At 40.2% G+C, this 18,471-nt stretch overlaps 1 protein-coding gene across 4 annotated transcripts in view; it reads left to right on the top strand.

Annotated features, from left to right (window-relative positions):
- The first annotated feature begins 239 nt into the window (after window positions 1-239).
- Window positions 240-18,471, top strand: part of Sema1a (semaphorin 1a) — a 220,229-nt gene continuing 201,997 nt past the window's right edge. For all 4 annotated transcript variants that reach the window (XM_018462085.1, XM_018462084.1, XM_018462083.1 and 1 more), the window contains exon 1: window positions 240-1,215. In XM_018462085.1, the coding sequence (XP_018317587.1) occupies window positions 1,080-1,215 (136 nt within the window). In that variant the 5' untranslated portion in view covers window positions 240-1,079. The remainder of the gene's footprint in view (window positions 1,216-18,471) is intronic.

The raw sequence follows: 18,471 nt of genomic DNA, 5'->3' as shown, positions 1-18,471 counted from the left end.
CTGCGGGGGTAGTGGAGTTGAAAATCGGCGCTTGCCCGGTGTGTCACAACTCTCTCCGACTCTCGCCCCTCGATCGGGCGTCCCACCAGAGATCTACTGCCCCTATCTTTTCCCCCGTTTTCTATAAGCGTACTGTCCGTGGAGTTTTACCGCTATATCCACGTGCGTGCACGTCGCGCGTACGCCTACGCCGGTCACGCGTAATCACGCATACAGACGCGGTTCCAGGGCAAAGAGTGAGAAAGAGAGGGAGGGGGAGAGAGAGCGCGTTACGAGACGGTTCGCGCTTGCGCCCGCGATAGTGCGGAGCAGCGCGACGTAGCGAAGCGCGCGCCGCTTGATGGGGAGCGCAGCGCTCGGTGGGGAGCGCGCGACTTGGTGGGGAGCGCGCGTCACCTGTCGCGACATCAGTGTGACGGCGAGCGTCAGTGGGCGCGGACGGTTGATACGTGCGCGATTGTAGTTGTCTCCCCGTACGAAGAGGCCGTACGGGTCGCTCGAAACGGCGCTCGCGCGTGGACGCTTGAACGCGTGAACGCGAGTGCCGACTGGTGAGACTTTGTTGATCCTTTTTTTTTTCTTCGCGCGTCCACCACGCCGTGCGCCGGCGCGCGTGCCTCGACAACGTGAATGTGCCGCTTGGCCGCTGCGGGGCGGCCGACCGTCCTCGGTGGGCCCGCCGGTGGACGACCGTGGATGCAACGACCGCAACGGGGAACGACGTGGTCGCGTCGCACGTGACTGCCGCCGCGGCATCCGCGCACCTCCCGGCGTAGTGAGTGTTCGCAACGAGAGAAAGTAACGCGCGCGTCTCGTCCCCGCGTACCCGTGATAACGCGCCGCGACGTCGCGGGCGTTGTCGTCGTTCGGCCGAGAGGTGCTCCATCGCGCGCGGAGCGCAGTGTGACGGTGATACGTATACGGTGCGTGTCCGCGATCCCCGCCGAATTTCGTTTCCCTTCTTCTTTGTTCTCGCGTGTGGCCGTTCGCGGTGGTTCCCGGTGCCCGCGGAGGAGACTGCGAACCCTGGCACTACGTCATCGTTCCGTGCGCCGCTGCGACACCATCGCGAGGAGAAGATGAGGCGCGCCAGCCTCCGCATCGCCCCCAGGATGCATCCAGGATTGCTGTTCTGCTGGTGCGTCATCGCGACTGTTACTCTCGCCCTGGCTGCCTGGCAGGAGAACGTCAGGCCGAAGATGTACGTCCAGCTAGGTGAGTGATCACTTGTGATTAGTGCCACGCAGTGACGCATAGTGTAGTTCTCTCAATTCCTACTCTCGTCCTTTTCTCTTCGTTATTTCGTGCTTGTGATACGCCCCAGTGCATTATGTGGTGAATGGAGGTATTTCTCAGCGTCTGTGCAGCTCTCGATATCGCCATCGGATTCAATGGTGTTACTCGAATATCTCCAACGGTGAATAAATGTCTCCGACATGAATTAATAAGCGGATTATTTATGGCAAGAAATACTGAGATTAAGTAATACTGAGAAATGGTCAAGAAATTAATTTCCTGCATTCAAAGAAAAATATTGTGATGGCAACTGTAAAGGTGACACAACTATACATATTTTTTACATGTAGAATTAAGTACATGGTTGGATCAACTAATGTACATATAATATAATTGAATAAATTATTTTATAGTTACAATAACTATAAAAATTTATTCAACTACACTTAAATTCATAATATTAAATTATACTCAATTTGAGTTATTTTTGTTTCTTTAGATCGCCACTACTCCAATATGTCATTAATTTCACTAAAACAATGGAATTGAATAACTTAACTGCAGAAATGTATTAATCCCTTCAAATCCTGTCTATATTACAATGCACATTAAATTTAAAGATATTATCCGTTGAAATTATTTAATTCTACTTCATCTGAGATGTGCACAATAATGTACATATTGGAAAAAAATAAAGATTAAAAAAAAATTGAATTTTTAGTATAAATTACTTATTAAAGTGCTTTTGAATTGAATTAAAAAAAAATTTTTTAAACATGATTCCATTAAAATCATATCTGAAGGGGTTAAATTTGACTTAAATTTAGTTTATTATTTACTAAGTGCATATCTTAATATGGACGATGATTACTTTGAAACTAACTACAGAAATGGATTGATTTATACGTTTTGACATAGATGGAAGTACAAAATGGAATAACAAAATTTTATTTAACTTGAGAGATTGAGTTATCTAACAGTGTATTTTCTACATAAAACTTGTGTAGTTATCAGTTTTATAGTTGCCAACACTATCTTTTTTTTCTGAGTGCGCGGGGAAGAAAGCAATCGCAGAAGAGATAAAAAAATATTCAAAAAGAAATGACGACGGTTGGGAATTTGTGCCGTTGTTGCCTTTATTCGACTTTTTGTCAAGTTGTTATTCGCGGTTCATCATTGTTCAAACATCGATATTATGCACTTTGTACTTTGTAGATCACGGAGTAACAGCGAAACCGCAAGGGTTAAAGCCCCTTTCGCGAAGTTCAAAGTCGCATATTCTCGAAGGCCGAGATATTTGCTTACGGGCTATACGTAATGATGGTGAGGTTGCAACCGGGTCATACACCTTCTCCCACTCGCGGACACAGGATTTTCCCTTGTCGAGAAAGGGTTGTTTCCGAGTCGGTGATTGTTAATCCGCGTTTTAATCAACGGTATAACCGAACCCTTTTTCTACTGACCTGGTATGAAAAAAGAATAAAAAGATATCGATCGGATTGAACTTGTTAACCCTTCTGTCAATGCATGGATTCTCGTGTTGTGTACACATATCGAATTTTAAATAAATTAATAGAAATAATCCTATTTACGGACAAAACGGATCTTAGTGCTTAATAATACTAAATGCAAGTATTTGCAAATATATTATTTTAGTTTTATAAATTGCTCGTCGATAAAGTTTGGACCTGAAACGCAATCGCAAACTGAAGTTGAAATTAATAATATCTGAAATTACATTGATCGTCCATTTTCATAATAAAGCTATAAGCATTTTAAAAACCTGTAAATAATTTATTGCGAGAAATATTAAAATACCTCAGGAAATTTTAAAGCAGAAATTTCTATATTATTCTGTGAATTTCGTTATGACTCCTTAAAAAGGACTCGATTAATCCCCATTTTTCATATAACAAAGAACAGTTTTGCACAAACTATCATTTTTAATTTTTAGCGGAAACCTTGTGAAACACGGTAGTGAAGAAAGGTGAAAAATAATGCATTGACGAAAGGGTTAAGATTTTAAGACACGAGGCGCCGATTTCTCACGGCTGAATTGTACTTGACGTTCGTCGTATCACAAGTGCGGGACTTACGGCAACGCGAGGCGAGCCCGCAGAAATTTTAACACGCCGTGCCGCGTCGCGCGACAGACTTTTGTTTTATTCAAATTCTCACCAGCTGATTTGGACTCTGGTAATTCATCTCCCTTCCGAGTAAAGAGAGAGACAGTCGCTTCCGCTTTATTCATGTAGCTCGCGGCAATTTTTCACATATTCGTCATGTTCTACACCTGGAGCCGGGCGAACGTTTTCACATCGAATATATGAATATTGAATATTTGAATACTGGGCGTTTTTGCGGAATAAAATTATTAGTGCGGCGAAACGAGAAAATTTTTTCCCCGGAGTTATCCGAGTTTGATTTGGCGGCTGTAGCCGTGTAACCACTTCATCGTGCGAGTATTCCGATGATACAACATTCTGATATACTAGGATAATTACGATATATCTTGTACTCGAAATTTCACGATAATAATAAATTGTTAAATTGAACGTTATATACTATGTAAAATGACAAGTCGGATGACAAATCGAATCATATTATGATTCGATATACATAATAAATGATAAAATAGTAGCGACTTCAGCATATAGCTATATAAAGAAATGTTGATGTATCCATATAGAAATTTTTTTAACAAAAAAAATAAATTATTCTCATTTATATTTGCTCTGTAAAAATAGTATCGATCTCGTTTCTTGCTAGAATCGCATTTATTAAGTTCTCTGCGATATTCGCTTTAGCGGATATTATAACAGAGATTATCATTAACTTCAGTTTCTCGTAAGATAAACAGGAGTATCGGGGTATATATAAACAATATTATAAACGGATTTTCTATTATAAACTTCTCCTTGTTTACAAAAATTACAAGATTCGATAACAAGATTGCGTACAAAATGGAGGCAGGTTTCCCATTAGTTTTACTACGTTTTACGTAGTTTTTAAAAAGCCCTTTCATCGCCCCCTAGGGATCGTTTCTTCCCGTGGCTCTTCAAAGCGACGACGCTTTTGTTAACGCTCTCGTGTTATCCCTCGCGCACGTAACTAATTCAAACGGACACCGTCAATGGTAAATTGGTGCCTGTTATTGAGAATCTGGATCCAAAGGAGGTTGAGGGTGTAAAAGAGAGACATCGAGGAGGAGGGAAAGGGAGCGGAGCGAAGCAGCAGTGTATAAAGTGTCCTACATCCGAAGCACTCGACCTTAACGGCGCTCCGCGTGTTTCGTACGTTCCGCGTAGAAGCGACGCCCCAACATCCATCACTCTTTCCGCGACGGTACGATATCTCGACGCGGGGAAGGAACGAAATAAATTGCTCTGAAGTGGCTGCGCCGCTCCATAGCGCAGGCACATGCTCCGCTGGTACACCTTGACGTTATACCGCGAGCGTGAGTGGGCCGAACGGTTTGAATGATAGTTGCAAGAACCCCCGAGTGCAGTGTTTAGAACTCTCCATTTGGCCCGCTTGCTATTTTCCGCATCTCACGGAGATATGCATTTAGGGCGCGCCATTAACGCCTCTCGCGCGCACAAATAAATATCTCCTTTGAAGTCCGCGCTCGGAATTTTCCTTCTCGATTAATCCCTAAATACGAGATAAAAGGAACACGGAGCGATATTCGAAAAAAATAAAGTAACTCCAGGCGATGAAAAGAGTTGACTTCAATTTTATTGAAAACGCGTGGTCTCATTAATGAATAAATTTCACTCTAACCGCGCGGCTTAGTTTGAAACTTAGACGTAAATAGGGTTTTATTCATGGCATTCAATAGCGATAGCGAATTTTCAACTCTCAACTCTGGAAAAGCGACGGAACTTTGTACCCAGATGGCCGAAGTTGGAAACCTGCATATCTATTCCCGCTGGGCTTTGAAGATAAACATTTTTCTTTCGAAAGTGTTTGGAACATGAGCAACGGTGGCGTGTTTCTCGACGTACGTAAAATGTATTAATAGATTTTTTTATATGAACACTTGTAATTTATTTCGTGAGTTGCGCGTCATTTTATTTTACATTTTATTTTGTACGAAGCGATGGTAGCGTAAACGCTGCTTCAGCTGTTTCTCGGCTCTCGGATGAACCGTAAGTCGGATTTTGGCGACCCTAAATGTAGATAAATGGCGCGTTTCGAAAATTGCCGCGCAAACGGTGACGTTCTCGCAAAATGTGCAGTCTCGGCGCGTATAATGCGAGCATTATTCAATGTGCACCGGTTACGATGTGGCGTATAACGGGAATGGTGTTTTTCTTCGAGATTACGTGGCGTGAATTAGTTATCATTCTCAACATCGCCGCTCTCCTCGTCTAATACTACGGTGCGTGCCCCGTGCCCGAGGCAAATTAAACGTTACATTTCACGCGCGTTATTATCGCGGTGGTCTCATCGTGAAATTTCTTAAATCATTCCGAATGTACCGCGTGAAATGTGGATTAATCGCTGGAATTAAGAACCGCGCTTTACCGCTGTAATTACTTGAACCGCGGGAACAGATGGCCATTAGTTTGAGGTTCTACGAATTATGTTAGCTCGTTGATCACGTTTTTGATACAAGCCGTATTGCTCGAAACGTTAGCTTTCTCCCATGTGTGTCGTTAAACTCTTTAACAAACTATCCTACAATGTATTACACTGAAAAAAAAAAATTATTACATCTTAATACATATTTTTTTTAAGTACTGACTAAATATTTGCATTAAATAAATATTTACTCAATAAAAAAAATAGTCGAATTAATATTTTTTGTACCAAATATGTTTATATTTAATAAATATTTAGTTATTATTATTTAAACAAATATTAAAATTTTGTATATTTTTTTGGTTTATTTGTAAATTGACCATTTTTCATGGAGCTATGAATATTTTGAAACATAATAAACGATCAGATTTAATTTTTTCGACGATACGAGTGTTTTGAAGGGATATAATTTAAATTTCTCCATTTAAAAGTCCTTTTTGACGTTTTACTGTAGCGACGATATATGTAAACATTTATGTATATAAGGGAATTTTATCTCGGTATCGTAATATAAATGTTTCTCTTTATTTATTTTTGAGGATTGAGATCAAGTAGCACAAGTTTATTTTGAATATTATGAAAAATAATAAACTCCATTACATTTAAAATTTCCAATGCAAAGAACATCTTTAGGAAAGCGTATTTAAAAAAAGAATTTTTATTTAATATCTTTTTCTTCCATTTTCTTGCTAGACCGACAATTTATGTAAGCATTCCATGTAAACATTATGTATATTTCTGCTCGCGGTTATGGGGAACTTTATCTCGGTCAACGTCGAATAAACGTCTCGTTCTCTGTCTATCTGCGTCGACATCGGGTAGCGGAAGCTCATTACGTCGTGACGAATTTTGTTCGACGATGCATTAGCCGTCGTGTCGCTCGTACGTGTGCATTGAGATATAGAGTGCGTCGGTCGCGATGCACCGCATTGGCTATTGAAATTACGTGAAGCACGTGTCATTAATGCGCCGGGCTGCTGCGACGGCGATATCGTTTTACTCGCTGAGCCAGAATTTCTGCTAATTCTACAACGAGCAAAATCATACCGCGGAACCGGAACTGCAATCAACAGTGCATCGCTGTTATAGGACATCGCGAAGCCCTGACGATAACGCAGCATTTTCCACAGGGTGTTTATTGCACCCAGCTGCGGCCGATTCGCTACCTCACTTGTTATCAGCCGTGACGTTTAAAAAGGTACCGCGATAATAACCGGTTAACTAATTACGCCTCGATTAAATCCCCTTTATGATCCTTGTGCTTTAGCGAATGTGATGCCCCCGCATTAATGTGCGTTATCCGCAATACGATCTATAAATATTTACGTGGCGCTCAGTTGTAATTTCCTATTGACAGCCAGCAAATCGACGAGACCTCCGATAATGATGGAGACTGCGTTACGGATCAATACGTTAGTAGTTGATTCTCTGACATGTGTCATTCATGCGGTCTTGCGCTCGCGTAATACCATTAAATCTCCGTTGTTTTCTCTTTCTCTTCCGTAATTTTCTTACAATCTATGTGTATTTCCGCACACGCGTTTCGGATAATTATTTTATTATTCGATTTATTTAGATTTCGCTCGACCTGCTCCTATGAAATTGCCAGAATCGATTAAATCCAGTTAAATCGATGAAATTTCAAATGAAATGGAATGACACTTGATTAACTGTTTTCGGAATTGTGCCAATCCGCGCGCGCGCGTGTGTAGAATGTCCCAAAATTCGCGACTCAAAATACCATTGTAAAACAATTCTTCAAAAATTAAGAAAAAAGTTATTTGTAAATTTTTATTTTAAGCAATAATTTCTGAGATATAAGGACTTAAATATGATTAATTACACACTATGTTTACATGATGTGTGAATATTAGTGAATATTAGTGATCGTCTGAGTATTAATGAGAACGCTGAAATGCTTATTAATGATCATGGATAGAATATCTAAACGTACTCTATAACTGGCCATATTTAAATCTTTGTCTAAAGAATTGTAGCTTAAGGTAAAAATTTGCAAATAACTTTATCTAATTTTTCGAGGATTTTCTTGCTTTAGTATTTTGATTAGCGAATTTTGGGACATCTTATATATATATTTTTATTTATTTATTTATTTATTGCTCCTATGAACCAAATATTTTCCATAGTACATTTATTATTCAGAGCGAATGATCAGTACGCTTCTATTAGTTGTGACGTTCAAAGAGACCTAATAACCGATTAGCCAATCATCATAATATGCATACTAATGAAATCCTCTTTATGATTATTCTGCTACATTGTCCAACTATACATAATTATTGAACCGTTGATCAGAATTCAGCACGATAAGACTTATTTTCAAAATATATATAATACATCTAAAGATTAAAGGTTGCCAAAAAATTCATTAATGAAATTTATTCATGAATTTGTTGGTAATTTTTAACTTTAAATAACTATTATGAAAATAGATTTAACTGTCGGAATTGATCAACATTTTTATTTCTTCATTTTCTATTCAGAATAGATAGAAAAAGAAGAAACAAAAATTTTCAAAAATTTCGAAAACCACTCCAGTTATTTTGACGAATCTTTAAATATACAAAATCTCATCAAAATAACCCAAGTGGTTTTCAAAATTTTTGAAAAAAAGCGAAATTTTTTCTTCAACTTTGGCACCCTTTGAAACTAAGCCATTTCGAACATATGCGGTTACATGAAGTTTTTGTTTTGAATTTATATATTGAGGAATCATTCCTTAAAATCTTTTAGAATATTTAGTATCCGCTGTATATAGATTGTATATAGTGGGTTTTTCTATAGAGATACTTGTTGCATTTTTTTCTACCATGGCGATTGATAAGTCACGTCGGCCACCGGAATCGCGCGCGCTCGCGCTTGACGATCAATCGCGTTGTCCGTTAAAAATGTAAAAATATCTGCTCGTTTTTCGATTGCCGTAAATCAAACTCTCATGCCGGAGTCCCTGCTGGCTACATACACGCAATTTTCGTGGAGAATAATTCGTGAGCTGCGCTGTGCGAGTTAAAAATTCGAAACCGTACGCCATGCAGCGGCCGCCCGAAAGCAGCGACCTCGGCGCGCCGGTGTATTACGGATAAAGGGAGATCACTGGGCTGGAACCGCGCGCACCCCTTTAGCATTCCGAAAGTCGCGCCGATCGATAACGTGGCGAGACATCGGCACCGAATTCGCCGTAAATTTCAACGAGCGGACTTGGCAATCGCACAACAATTTTTTAAATGGTCGTGTGTCCAAAATACGCGACTTGCCAATGCTTTCCTCGCGTTTAAAAATTTATGCGTGCATGAGTGTCAACGGCACGCAAAATTCTGTCAGGCAGAGATAGATATGATACGCAATAATAAATTGCTATATAATAAATAATGGTATATGTATCATGTTAAGTGCGCGATGTCTAAAAATATTCGATATAGGCATGTATTACGGGATAGACATACGCGTTCGCTTTACAGATTTATGTGAACTGGCAGCTCTCTATCAATTTATACTAGCATTTCAATGTGCCGATTACGAGGGAGGGTCGAAAAACCTTCTAACGGAGGATCGTCTGTCGTGTAATTAAATTCGAACGATAAATCAGATATCGTAATACAGATATTCGCATTCTGCTTTACGCCTCGCGTACACACGATATATCGATTACGCGTTCACGTGAATCGTCATTAAAAGACACTCAGCGGCGCGGCTGATAACAGCGGCCGTTACGAGTTCATTACTACATCGTGAGCCGGAGCGTGAGTACCGGATCGGAATATGGGCTATGGCGGGCAGTTAATCCATATTACGGTAACTTTATCTGGTAGCGAGGAATACCGCAGCGGACCAATCACGGCGGCGGTTCTCCTCCCGCGGTGCCCCTTGTCGACCGACGAGGATACATTATGATTAGTTTCAGCGTGCTGTGTATGCGCCGCGGCACGTATAACCTGACCTCGGCCTAACCACTGGCTAAAATTGCTGGGAATTGTGTCAATTGACTCTGATCGCGGAATGAGACTGTAGGCGAGATATGTAGTAACGCGGCATCTCATCTCTCTCTTTCTCTTTCTCTTTATGGAGGTGGTGAACTTCTCGTACTTGACGAGAGGGTGCACCGATAAAATTTACGTCGCCTAAGAAAAAGACCATTTATTACGACAGCATAGCGGACCGCGTGGCCGTCCGTTACATCGTCGTGGAAAAAAGAGAAACTTTTTCGACGAGCTCCCACGGGGGATAACTGATCGCTGTAGTGTCTCGATGTCGTTGACCTCGGCAAACAAGTAGATCGATGGAACGACAGCAAACTTGCTAAAGTTGTCGTTAAACATCGATAGCGTTTGTTGCGTTAATGACACGTTCTCGTCACCGTTTTTGCCCCACAGTTTGGAATTTATAATAATTAAAATCGTGGGTAAAAGTGTAAATAATGTAGTTAATGATATTAATTATGAGTTTTTAGAAACGACAGATTTTAAACTTGGATTTATTCGATGCTGTATTCTAAAAGCTGTAAAAGTACACTGAGAGATAAATATCGAAGTATTGTGAAGCAAATTTTCTTCGATATTTATTAGTTAAGAAAAAATTTGATTGTATGATAAAATATACATTTTTGTGAAATATATCTTATTAATTGTAAAAAATCAAATAAATGGCTTATTTGCTAGGAATAAAATTTTATTTTGCCGTATTTAAATAAAAATTTATTTCAATGAAATAAATATGATATATTTCTCACAAATACATTTTTAAGTATCTTTTTCTCATACAGATAAAAATGTTATCATATGATATAGTTTAATTTTAAATATAAAAACACAAAATCGTAAAATATGTTCGATCCAGTATTGTCACTTTTTTTACAAATTTGTCTAAAAATTAAATTGTCTCGTTTTTTTTTCACTTATAAAATTGTTAGGAGACGATAATTGATTACGATGTAAATTATCGACTGGCAATTGGTGGACACTTACGGAGCTGGAAATGATTGATTCGATACGAGAAGCGAGAGGGGCGCTCCTTTTTTAAGATCTCTCTTTGAAGATCGCTCGCGTGTACATACCGCTCCCGCATTTTTTGTGCAGCTCGAGTACGCACTCTATGGTGGAATAAGTAGCGTGCTGCCATTGCCGAGGGGTTCATAAATCTTTTGTCGAGAAGATTCCCTCCGCTCCGTGCCCGATCCAGAAAAGCAAAAGGTCAAAAGCGGCGGTGCGGCGCGTCGTTGGAAAGCGGCAGCCTGAGTGGTTCCTTCGTCAGGGTATTGCTGAAAGTGTCCTCTTATCGCGGGTGTTGACTCGCTGGCGAGGTAGTGGACAGAAATCGTTGTAAATCGGTGTCCATAACGATAAAAATGACACAAAAATCTTCGATATACGGCCCTCATATTTCTGTCGATCGAAACACAATAACTTAGGCTAGTTACTATTGTAGGAAATACCGGTTACCTTATCAACGTTTGCGCACAGAATTTTTTATTTTAAATTTAGGATTACCACAAAATGGAAACGAAGAAAATCAGGAAATTGTCAGGGAAATTGAAAACGGTTAAGAAAATTAGAGAAAAGTCAGGGAATTTTGCAAAATCTTCTAGGAAATTAAAATTTTTGGTTTTTAAAAAGTTTAATATACGTACATCAAACCTACGTAGTTTTGGTAAAATGCTATCAACTTAATTAATTTAACTGAACTTAATTAAAAATGTATGCAGTGTCAGCAACATTAATAGTAATTTAGTATGTTAAATTGATCTATGAACAAAATATTTAACAGTTTCCAAATCGGGACAAAAATACAAAAAATATACATATCAAAATATTATTGAAAGTCAGGGAAAATCATAGAATTTTGTTTGGAAATGGTTATGGAATTTTAAGATGAGGAATTGGTAACAATTCTGCAGTAATGAAATCATTTCGATTTTGAATTTCTCAATCCCGTTCTTTGTACGTTTATTTTGATGAGAATCACACTGGTTAGAAAGTTTTCGCATATATTTAATTCTATTTTTGAAATTTGACGCGCTCTCCACGAATAGATTAACGACTCACACTTTGTGCTTTCTTTCTGAACGGCGCCGACATCGGCGCCACATCTTTCCAAGGCAGACGACGGTTCACATGTCCTTAACCTACAGATTAAAATATCACGTCAGAGCGTAAGATAGAAAGAGACGAAGAGTACCGCAGCTAGATATGGGAGATGTAAGAAGAGTGAGAAAGATATTGTTCGGTTTCTCTCGCGCTTTAGTTCATCAATAAAGCCGTAGCATAGCGCGAAGTCGTCTATTTTCTTTCTCGGGCGTATCTTCCGCGTCATTGAATCGAATGATGAAATTAAACGGCGTCGCAGCTCGTTCGATGATCTCTCCAGTAAAGTTAACTGACCTCCCAGTCGTCACACCCGCGTCCTTGTCCCTCGCTGTTCACCTTCCTTCGACCCTCGCAGATCCCCTCTTTGTTCGAGGAGTACACATCGACGTCTTCCTTCGTTTCGTTGCTCGCGTGGCGGTCCGATCTTTTCTTCCTCGATTTGGCCGGTGCAGAAATTGGTTTATCGCCGGGCAAAGTATGAATAATTCAAGTCAGCCGATTCGCAGTCCAATCAATTTGGGACGGAAAGCAAAGTGGGTGGTCGGGGTAGATGGAATGGGCAGAAGGGTCGCCAGGCACGAGGGGGGAAACGAAAAGCGGCATTAGCGAAGCCGTTGAATTTAATGTGTACGACGAGCGAGAGTAGTTGTGGCCTGGGGTAGTGCGTTGCCGAGCCTAACTCTGATGCCACTGGAATGGGAAATGCTTTTTCAGGGGAAGCTTATTGTTATACGAAATTCACGTGGGCGATATGTCGAATTTGTGATGTTTCAAATAAATTGTATTTGAACATTTTAAACTCTCGAGTTTACAATATTATGGGTAGGTACTGCACTTCAGGTCATTTGGAAATATTTTTTAAATTGGTATATTTTTAGGATTATTAAAATATTCATAACAATGTGTATTTATTCAACAATTTTTTAGATTCAATAATTATTATCGGATCCGAAGGATTATTGTTTAAAAAAACATATTATTTGAGTAAGTAATTCTAAAAAATCAATTTTTTTCAAGTGTTATCAAACTTTTAGTTTGGAACGTATAAAGTTATTGCTTTTTTAACTTCTGCCATTAACAGTTTTTAAGAAATATTTTAATATTAGCTTACCATACATTTTTTACAAAAAAATTATATAATATGCCTGAAACTGTATATTATTTATTGTTCACGTATACATTTAGTTAGCATGTTTTTCTACTACTGTTCTTCAAACATTTAGAACCACTAAATGTGAACATTCGCTCAAGAGTTTCACTAAAATCTCGACATGTCTGCACGTAACCACGATATGTATCGCAATGTACGCACGTATGTATATATGCACACGGTGAAAACGCAATAGGGAAAGTACAGGGACGTTGAGGAATAGGGCGGCTGTGGGTGAGGGAGGCTTGCGCAAAGTGTACACAACAAACACACCACCTGTTTATGGAGGTGATTTTTAGAGGTAGCTGTTGTTACGACGACGTTGTTGTTTTAGAGCTTCGAGTCAGCGGCTGCTGGCGATATAGAGACGCGGAGAGCGTAAAGAATTGGATCTTAAAAGAAATATATACTGTGAAAATCACGGCGAAACATTGAAGCGAAATCGAATTTTTACAGGCAAGAGGATTGGAAGGGTCTTTAATAAAGATTATTTGAGCATAGCGAGTTATTTCCTTTAATTTTCCGGGACTCAGGTCAAATAGGCAAACACGCTCCAGTGCTTTGTCGAATTGAAAGAGACATTAATATTAGATGCCAAAGTGAACTTATAATACATGTCGAACTACAATAATTTTTTGAATTATAAGCTAACTTTAAATGCTTATAAGTAAAAAATCATTTTAGTTTTATATAGCCTCTATTATTTTTGAATTCTTTTGAACATTCTAAGATGAAAATCCTAATACGAAAATATTGAAGCTATAATAGTTTTCGAATTACACACTATCTTTAATAAAATTATAAGTCAAAAGTTATTATAGCCTCAACATTTTGGTATTAGAATAATTTCGTCTCAAAATGATCTCAGGAATCTCCCCATAAGCGTTATTCGGATCTTTATGGGACATCCGGTATATGTGTATGTTATAAACAAAGCATACAAGTTTTATTCTATACATATACAAAATTTCGCTTAAAGTGTTATTATTACAAGGAATTAGGAATAAGAATCTTGACTGAAAACACAAAGGAGATTACGCTGCAAGTTTCCTCAGACTGGACGAAGTTTGCTCGGTGAAACATAGTCGACTATATATCGCTGCACTCCGCTGCAATTTGGATACAGGAAGGAGCCGTGAAATCGAAATCGTGGCACTCGCACTGTTCCAACGAATTACGGTCGCGGAAAGCTGTCGTGAGCGCTTAGTTATACCTATGCTCCGTTTCAAATCCAAACAATTCCGCCACGTCTGTGATCGCATTCGAAGCGGGAAACGGCGCTCGACGTTGGAGCAGGCAAATGTCGGTGTGCCTAACTAAAGCAATGTATAATTAATTTAGCGCGCGATGGCGAATTACAATGGCGGAAAGACGGGTGACGTGGGACGCAACGGGAGGGAAATGATCATGGATTTGCTGCAGAGTTAGTGGAGGAGAGGGTGCGGCGGGGCGAAAGTAAAAAAGGAATGCACATGGGCATCGCCGTGTCGCTCGGTGAACAACTTTCGCAAACTCAATTACACAGGTTTTTCTCCGTTGTTGATTTTTGCTCGCGATTTTTCCGTCGCGTAATTGCTGAGCACAGTTCTTCGGTTGTTCACTATGTGTGCACGACCGCTTCTATACGGTGTTCAAAAAATCGCACTTGCAGAGTATCTTGTACGTCGTGATAATTGAATTAAATGTTCCATGCTTGATTCGTGAAGCAATCTTATCGAATAAACATCTATAAGTATTCTAAATTTGCAATCGTGCATTTTCATTTACCTGGTTACTAAATGTAACGAATATGTAATTACACTTTAATATTGTTTAATGTTAATAAGCTCCAGAAGATACGTGAGACTGAATAACTCCCTGTGTTTCACATTGTTGCGCAACACTTGAGGCTGTAAACGTTATCGATTCAGTATCAGCTGATGCGAGAAGTATTAAATCGCGTTATATCGCTTACAAATTTCTCTTCCTATTTCTCATCAGTGACGATTAGTTTTCGTTTCGGTGCACACAGTGCATCCTTGCGCAAACTCTCGGATGCACGAGAACGTTGAGAAGCGGAATATCAGTTCTGTCTGTTGCCACAGCCTTTGGCCGGATCATGAAACCATTATGCCCGATGGTCTCAATATGTTGTAAGTTACTCCAATCCGTTGCAATTCGCGGCTAATCGAGCGTATCACGTGGATCAATACGAGCTCCAGATCTGTCGCCTCTCCCCTCCCAGTCGGTTTCTCTTTCTGTTGCATTTCTAAACTTCGACATCCAACTGTCCGTTTGGTTGCCCGGCCTCTCTCATCCGCTTTCTCCCTCTTTTTTCCTTCTTTTTTCCAGGATGTCGGCGCTTTCGGCTGTTCGCAAGTATCGTTAAGACTTTTAAAAGCTTCTCGACGAGTCTGCCCGAAAAGTTTACGCGAAATTGCGATAATTATCTCTATAGAACATCCTATTTGTCATTCTGTGATTATGATTCGTACAATTGAATCTGATTTAAATTTCGGAAAAGACGAATAAGATACGCGCTTTTGTTATCTCTAGATTGCTTTAGAAAGTAACAGCGATCTCTTTGTAAAAGATCGAAAATTACAAAGAAATGGCTTAAAGAGCTTTTATTATTGTACAACACTTTTATACAACACTGCAAAAGATCTATGAGAAAAAGCAATTAAGGAAACACATGGTATATACACTGCTAAATTTATAGTGTCAAATTTAACCTAAGGTGAGTCGCCACTGCTCTTACTAAATATAATTATTTTATACTAAAATGAGATAATTAAATTTGACACTATATAGATTAAATTAACATGACATAGTGTTAAATATAACTATTGCTTTAGTATAAAATAACGACATAATTGAGTAAGAGCAGTGGCGACACTCTCACCTTAGGTTAAATTTGACTTGACACTAGAGATTTAACAGTGTATGTCGACAAAATTTTGTAAGTAATATGACTACATTTACCATTTCATTTTCAACACATTGCTGTGGTTTCATCTGATTTTTAGCATATCACTTTTTGAACTATAAGACGTATATAAGCTATAAATACTTTTCTCGTAATTTTTTTTGTAAATGTCAACTCTTTTACTTTTACTATAGTAATATTTTTCTATAGAAAGATATTACATTATTTCGTAGTATCGGGGTAATTATTTTATAAAGTCTTTCGATAAAGCGGCAGACAATTTCCTTTTGTCATTTCACAGCACTCATTTTCGAAACATCTTCGTGAAAATCGGGATATCATGGACATCGTTTTTCTCTTTTTCTGCCCTCTTTCACTTTTTCTAGTTAATGGCGAATGGAAACATCTGCGAGGCTTTTCGGACGGTCAACGTCGCGAAGCGTTGACTCGTATCCTGCGGAATCGATCGCTCTCGAGTATCCTGCAGGATGCGTCACACTGGCCGGCGCATATCCTCCCGCTCACCCTGGTCATGGACGATTCTCGAGTGCACGATCTTTCTATGTGAACATTATTTCCACACACTGTCATCGGCTGATTGTGTACCTTCTGATCTGAAGTATAATCTGATAGTGCGTACTCGAGAATGAGTATGAGAGAGAGCGAGTGAAAAAGAGTGAGTGGGGGGAGGGACTGAGAAAGAGAGAGAGAGAGAGAGAAAGGGAGATCTCTGATATCTCTCGACAATGAGCTACAATTTGAAACGTTCTCTTTGCTCAACATCGTTTCCAGACGATGCCGGTAAATGTATCGTCCTTTATCTTCCCCTGCTTTGCTTTCTCCTCTTCCATTTTTCTTTTCTTGGCATTCGATCGCCAAGGATTATACTCGGCCTTTTCTTTTAATTGAAGCTTCTGGTGGCTCTTAATTTACGATACGTGATATTCGATGCGAAAGCGCCCGCTCTGATCTCTCGATGATAAGAAATGCAATCCGACGAGCGCCCGTATCTCTTGGTATTATTGTAACTGCCAGCAACAGTATCGTACGTAAATATGTTTTAATATTTAATGATACTTTATTCCAAGTTCTTCCTTTCTGTCCCTTTCTTCTAGAGCTTTGCGCGTAGCGCTAAGTTCTCGCTTTGAATTACATCTTGCAAATTCTCGGGTGCTAGTGCAAAGTCTGAGTAGGAATATGTAACTTGCTAGACGCGGTCGGTGCATCTTAAATTTTCTGCGACAAAGAGTCGCGGGTAGGTCTCATTTCTTGCCGTTTGAACTCAGTACAAACGTGCGCGTGCATATTCTTGCGTAATTAGCGATGCATCGTGAAACGTATTCGAAATAGTGAATTCAACTGTGAATGCTGACACAACGTTGGATTGACATTACTGGTATATCTATCTACGTCTCATTGAACAATCAAACTTTCTCGGAGCTGGATTTCTCGTCTCATGTCACGAATCAGAAGCTTTTCAATCGCTACGACTGGCGTTTCGGAAGATCGATCGTCCTCCCTCCGTTCTCTCTCTCTCTCTCTTTCTCTCTTTTCTAGCCTCCTCCCCCTACTTTCCTATAGCACGATGCGACAGTCGTGAGAAAGCGGAGGGCCACGAAGGACGATCGGAGGTTTAGAAGGGACAAATGGAGGGTGTCCGGAGGGTACTTTGACTCAGGCACCATTGCTCTCGGAAACGATCGTCCCCCTTCCTCTCTTTCCCTCCTTCTCTATCTTCGGTTCCTAATATCATGGCTTAAGATGTCCGATACACGTACGATCGACCGAGCGTGTGCATCCCCGGTAGGATCACAGGAACGCCTGCTGATAGACACACGAAGAGAAAAACGAGTACACGTATGAAAGGACAACCGGTAAAAAGAGAGGGAGAACGAGAGAGAAAGAAATCCTCTATGTGAACCATGATCCTGGATTAAAGGGCTTGTACCAGACGAAGCTGGACGAAGCTCGTATCCAGAGGAGAGCTGAATCGTCGGATCGCAGCTATTTTCCACTACGAATTCTAGAGCACTGTGTGCACTGTGTGTTGGGATATCCCCGCAATTCTTTCCCTTCTCGCTTGCTCGCTCACCCTATCGACCGATTTTTCCCGTATTCGACCACAAATAATCCAGACTTTCGGCGCAATATCGTTCTATCTAGCCGTGCAAATATTTAAGCCGTCTCTGAAGAGGAGAATGCAGGAAGAGATAGAGACAGAGCCGGTGGGAATGAGAGACTTTGAGAGACAGAGGGAGAGAACAGAGAAGGGAGGAAAGACAGGAACAGAGAGAAAGAGAGAGAGGGAGGGGGAGAGAGAGAGAGAGAAAGAGAGAGAGAGAGAGAGAGAGAGAGAGAGAGACCGAGAGGGATTCGTGGCTGCATCATATATCCCTTGCGGTGGTCGAGTGCGCACTGACGGTCCACGTTGCATCAGTGGTGGTGCAATATCGGTGAGGGGGTGGTAAGGCCACGTGACCGCCCACGGG

The sequence above is a fragment of the Mycetomoellerius zeteki genome, unplaced genomic scaffold (assembly GCF_001594055.1).
Source record: "Mycetomoellerius zeteki isolate Tzet28-1 unplaced genomic scaffold, Tzet1.0 scaffold135, whole genome shotgun sequence".
NCBI classification, from domain to species: domain Eukaryota; kingdom Metazoa; phylum Arthropoda; class Insecta; order Hymenoptera; family Formicidae; genus Mycetomoellerius; species Mycetomoellerius zeteki.
Note: the sequence above shows the minus strand (reverse complement) of the source record. Positions and strands in the feature narration are given on the sequence as shown.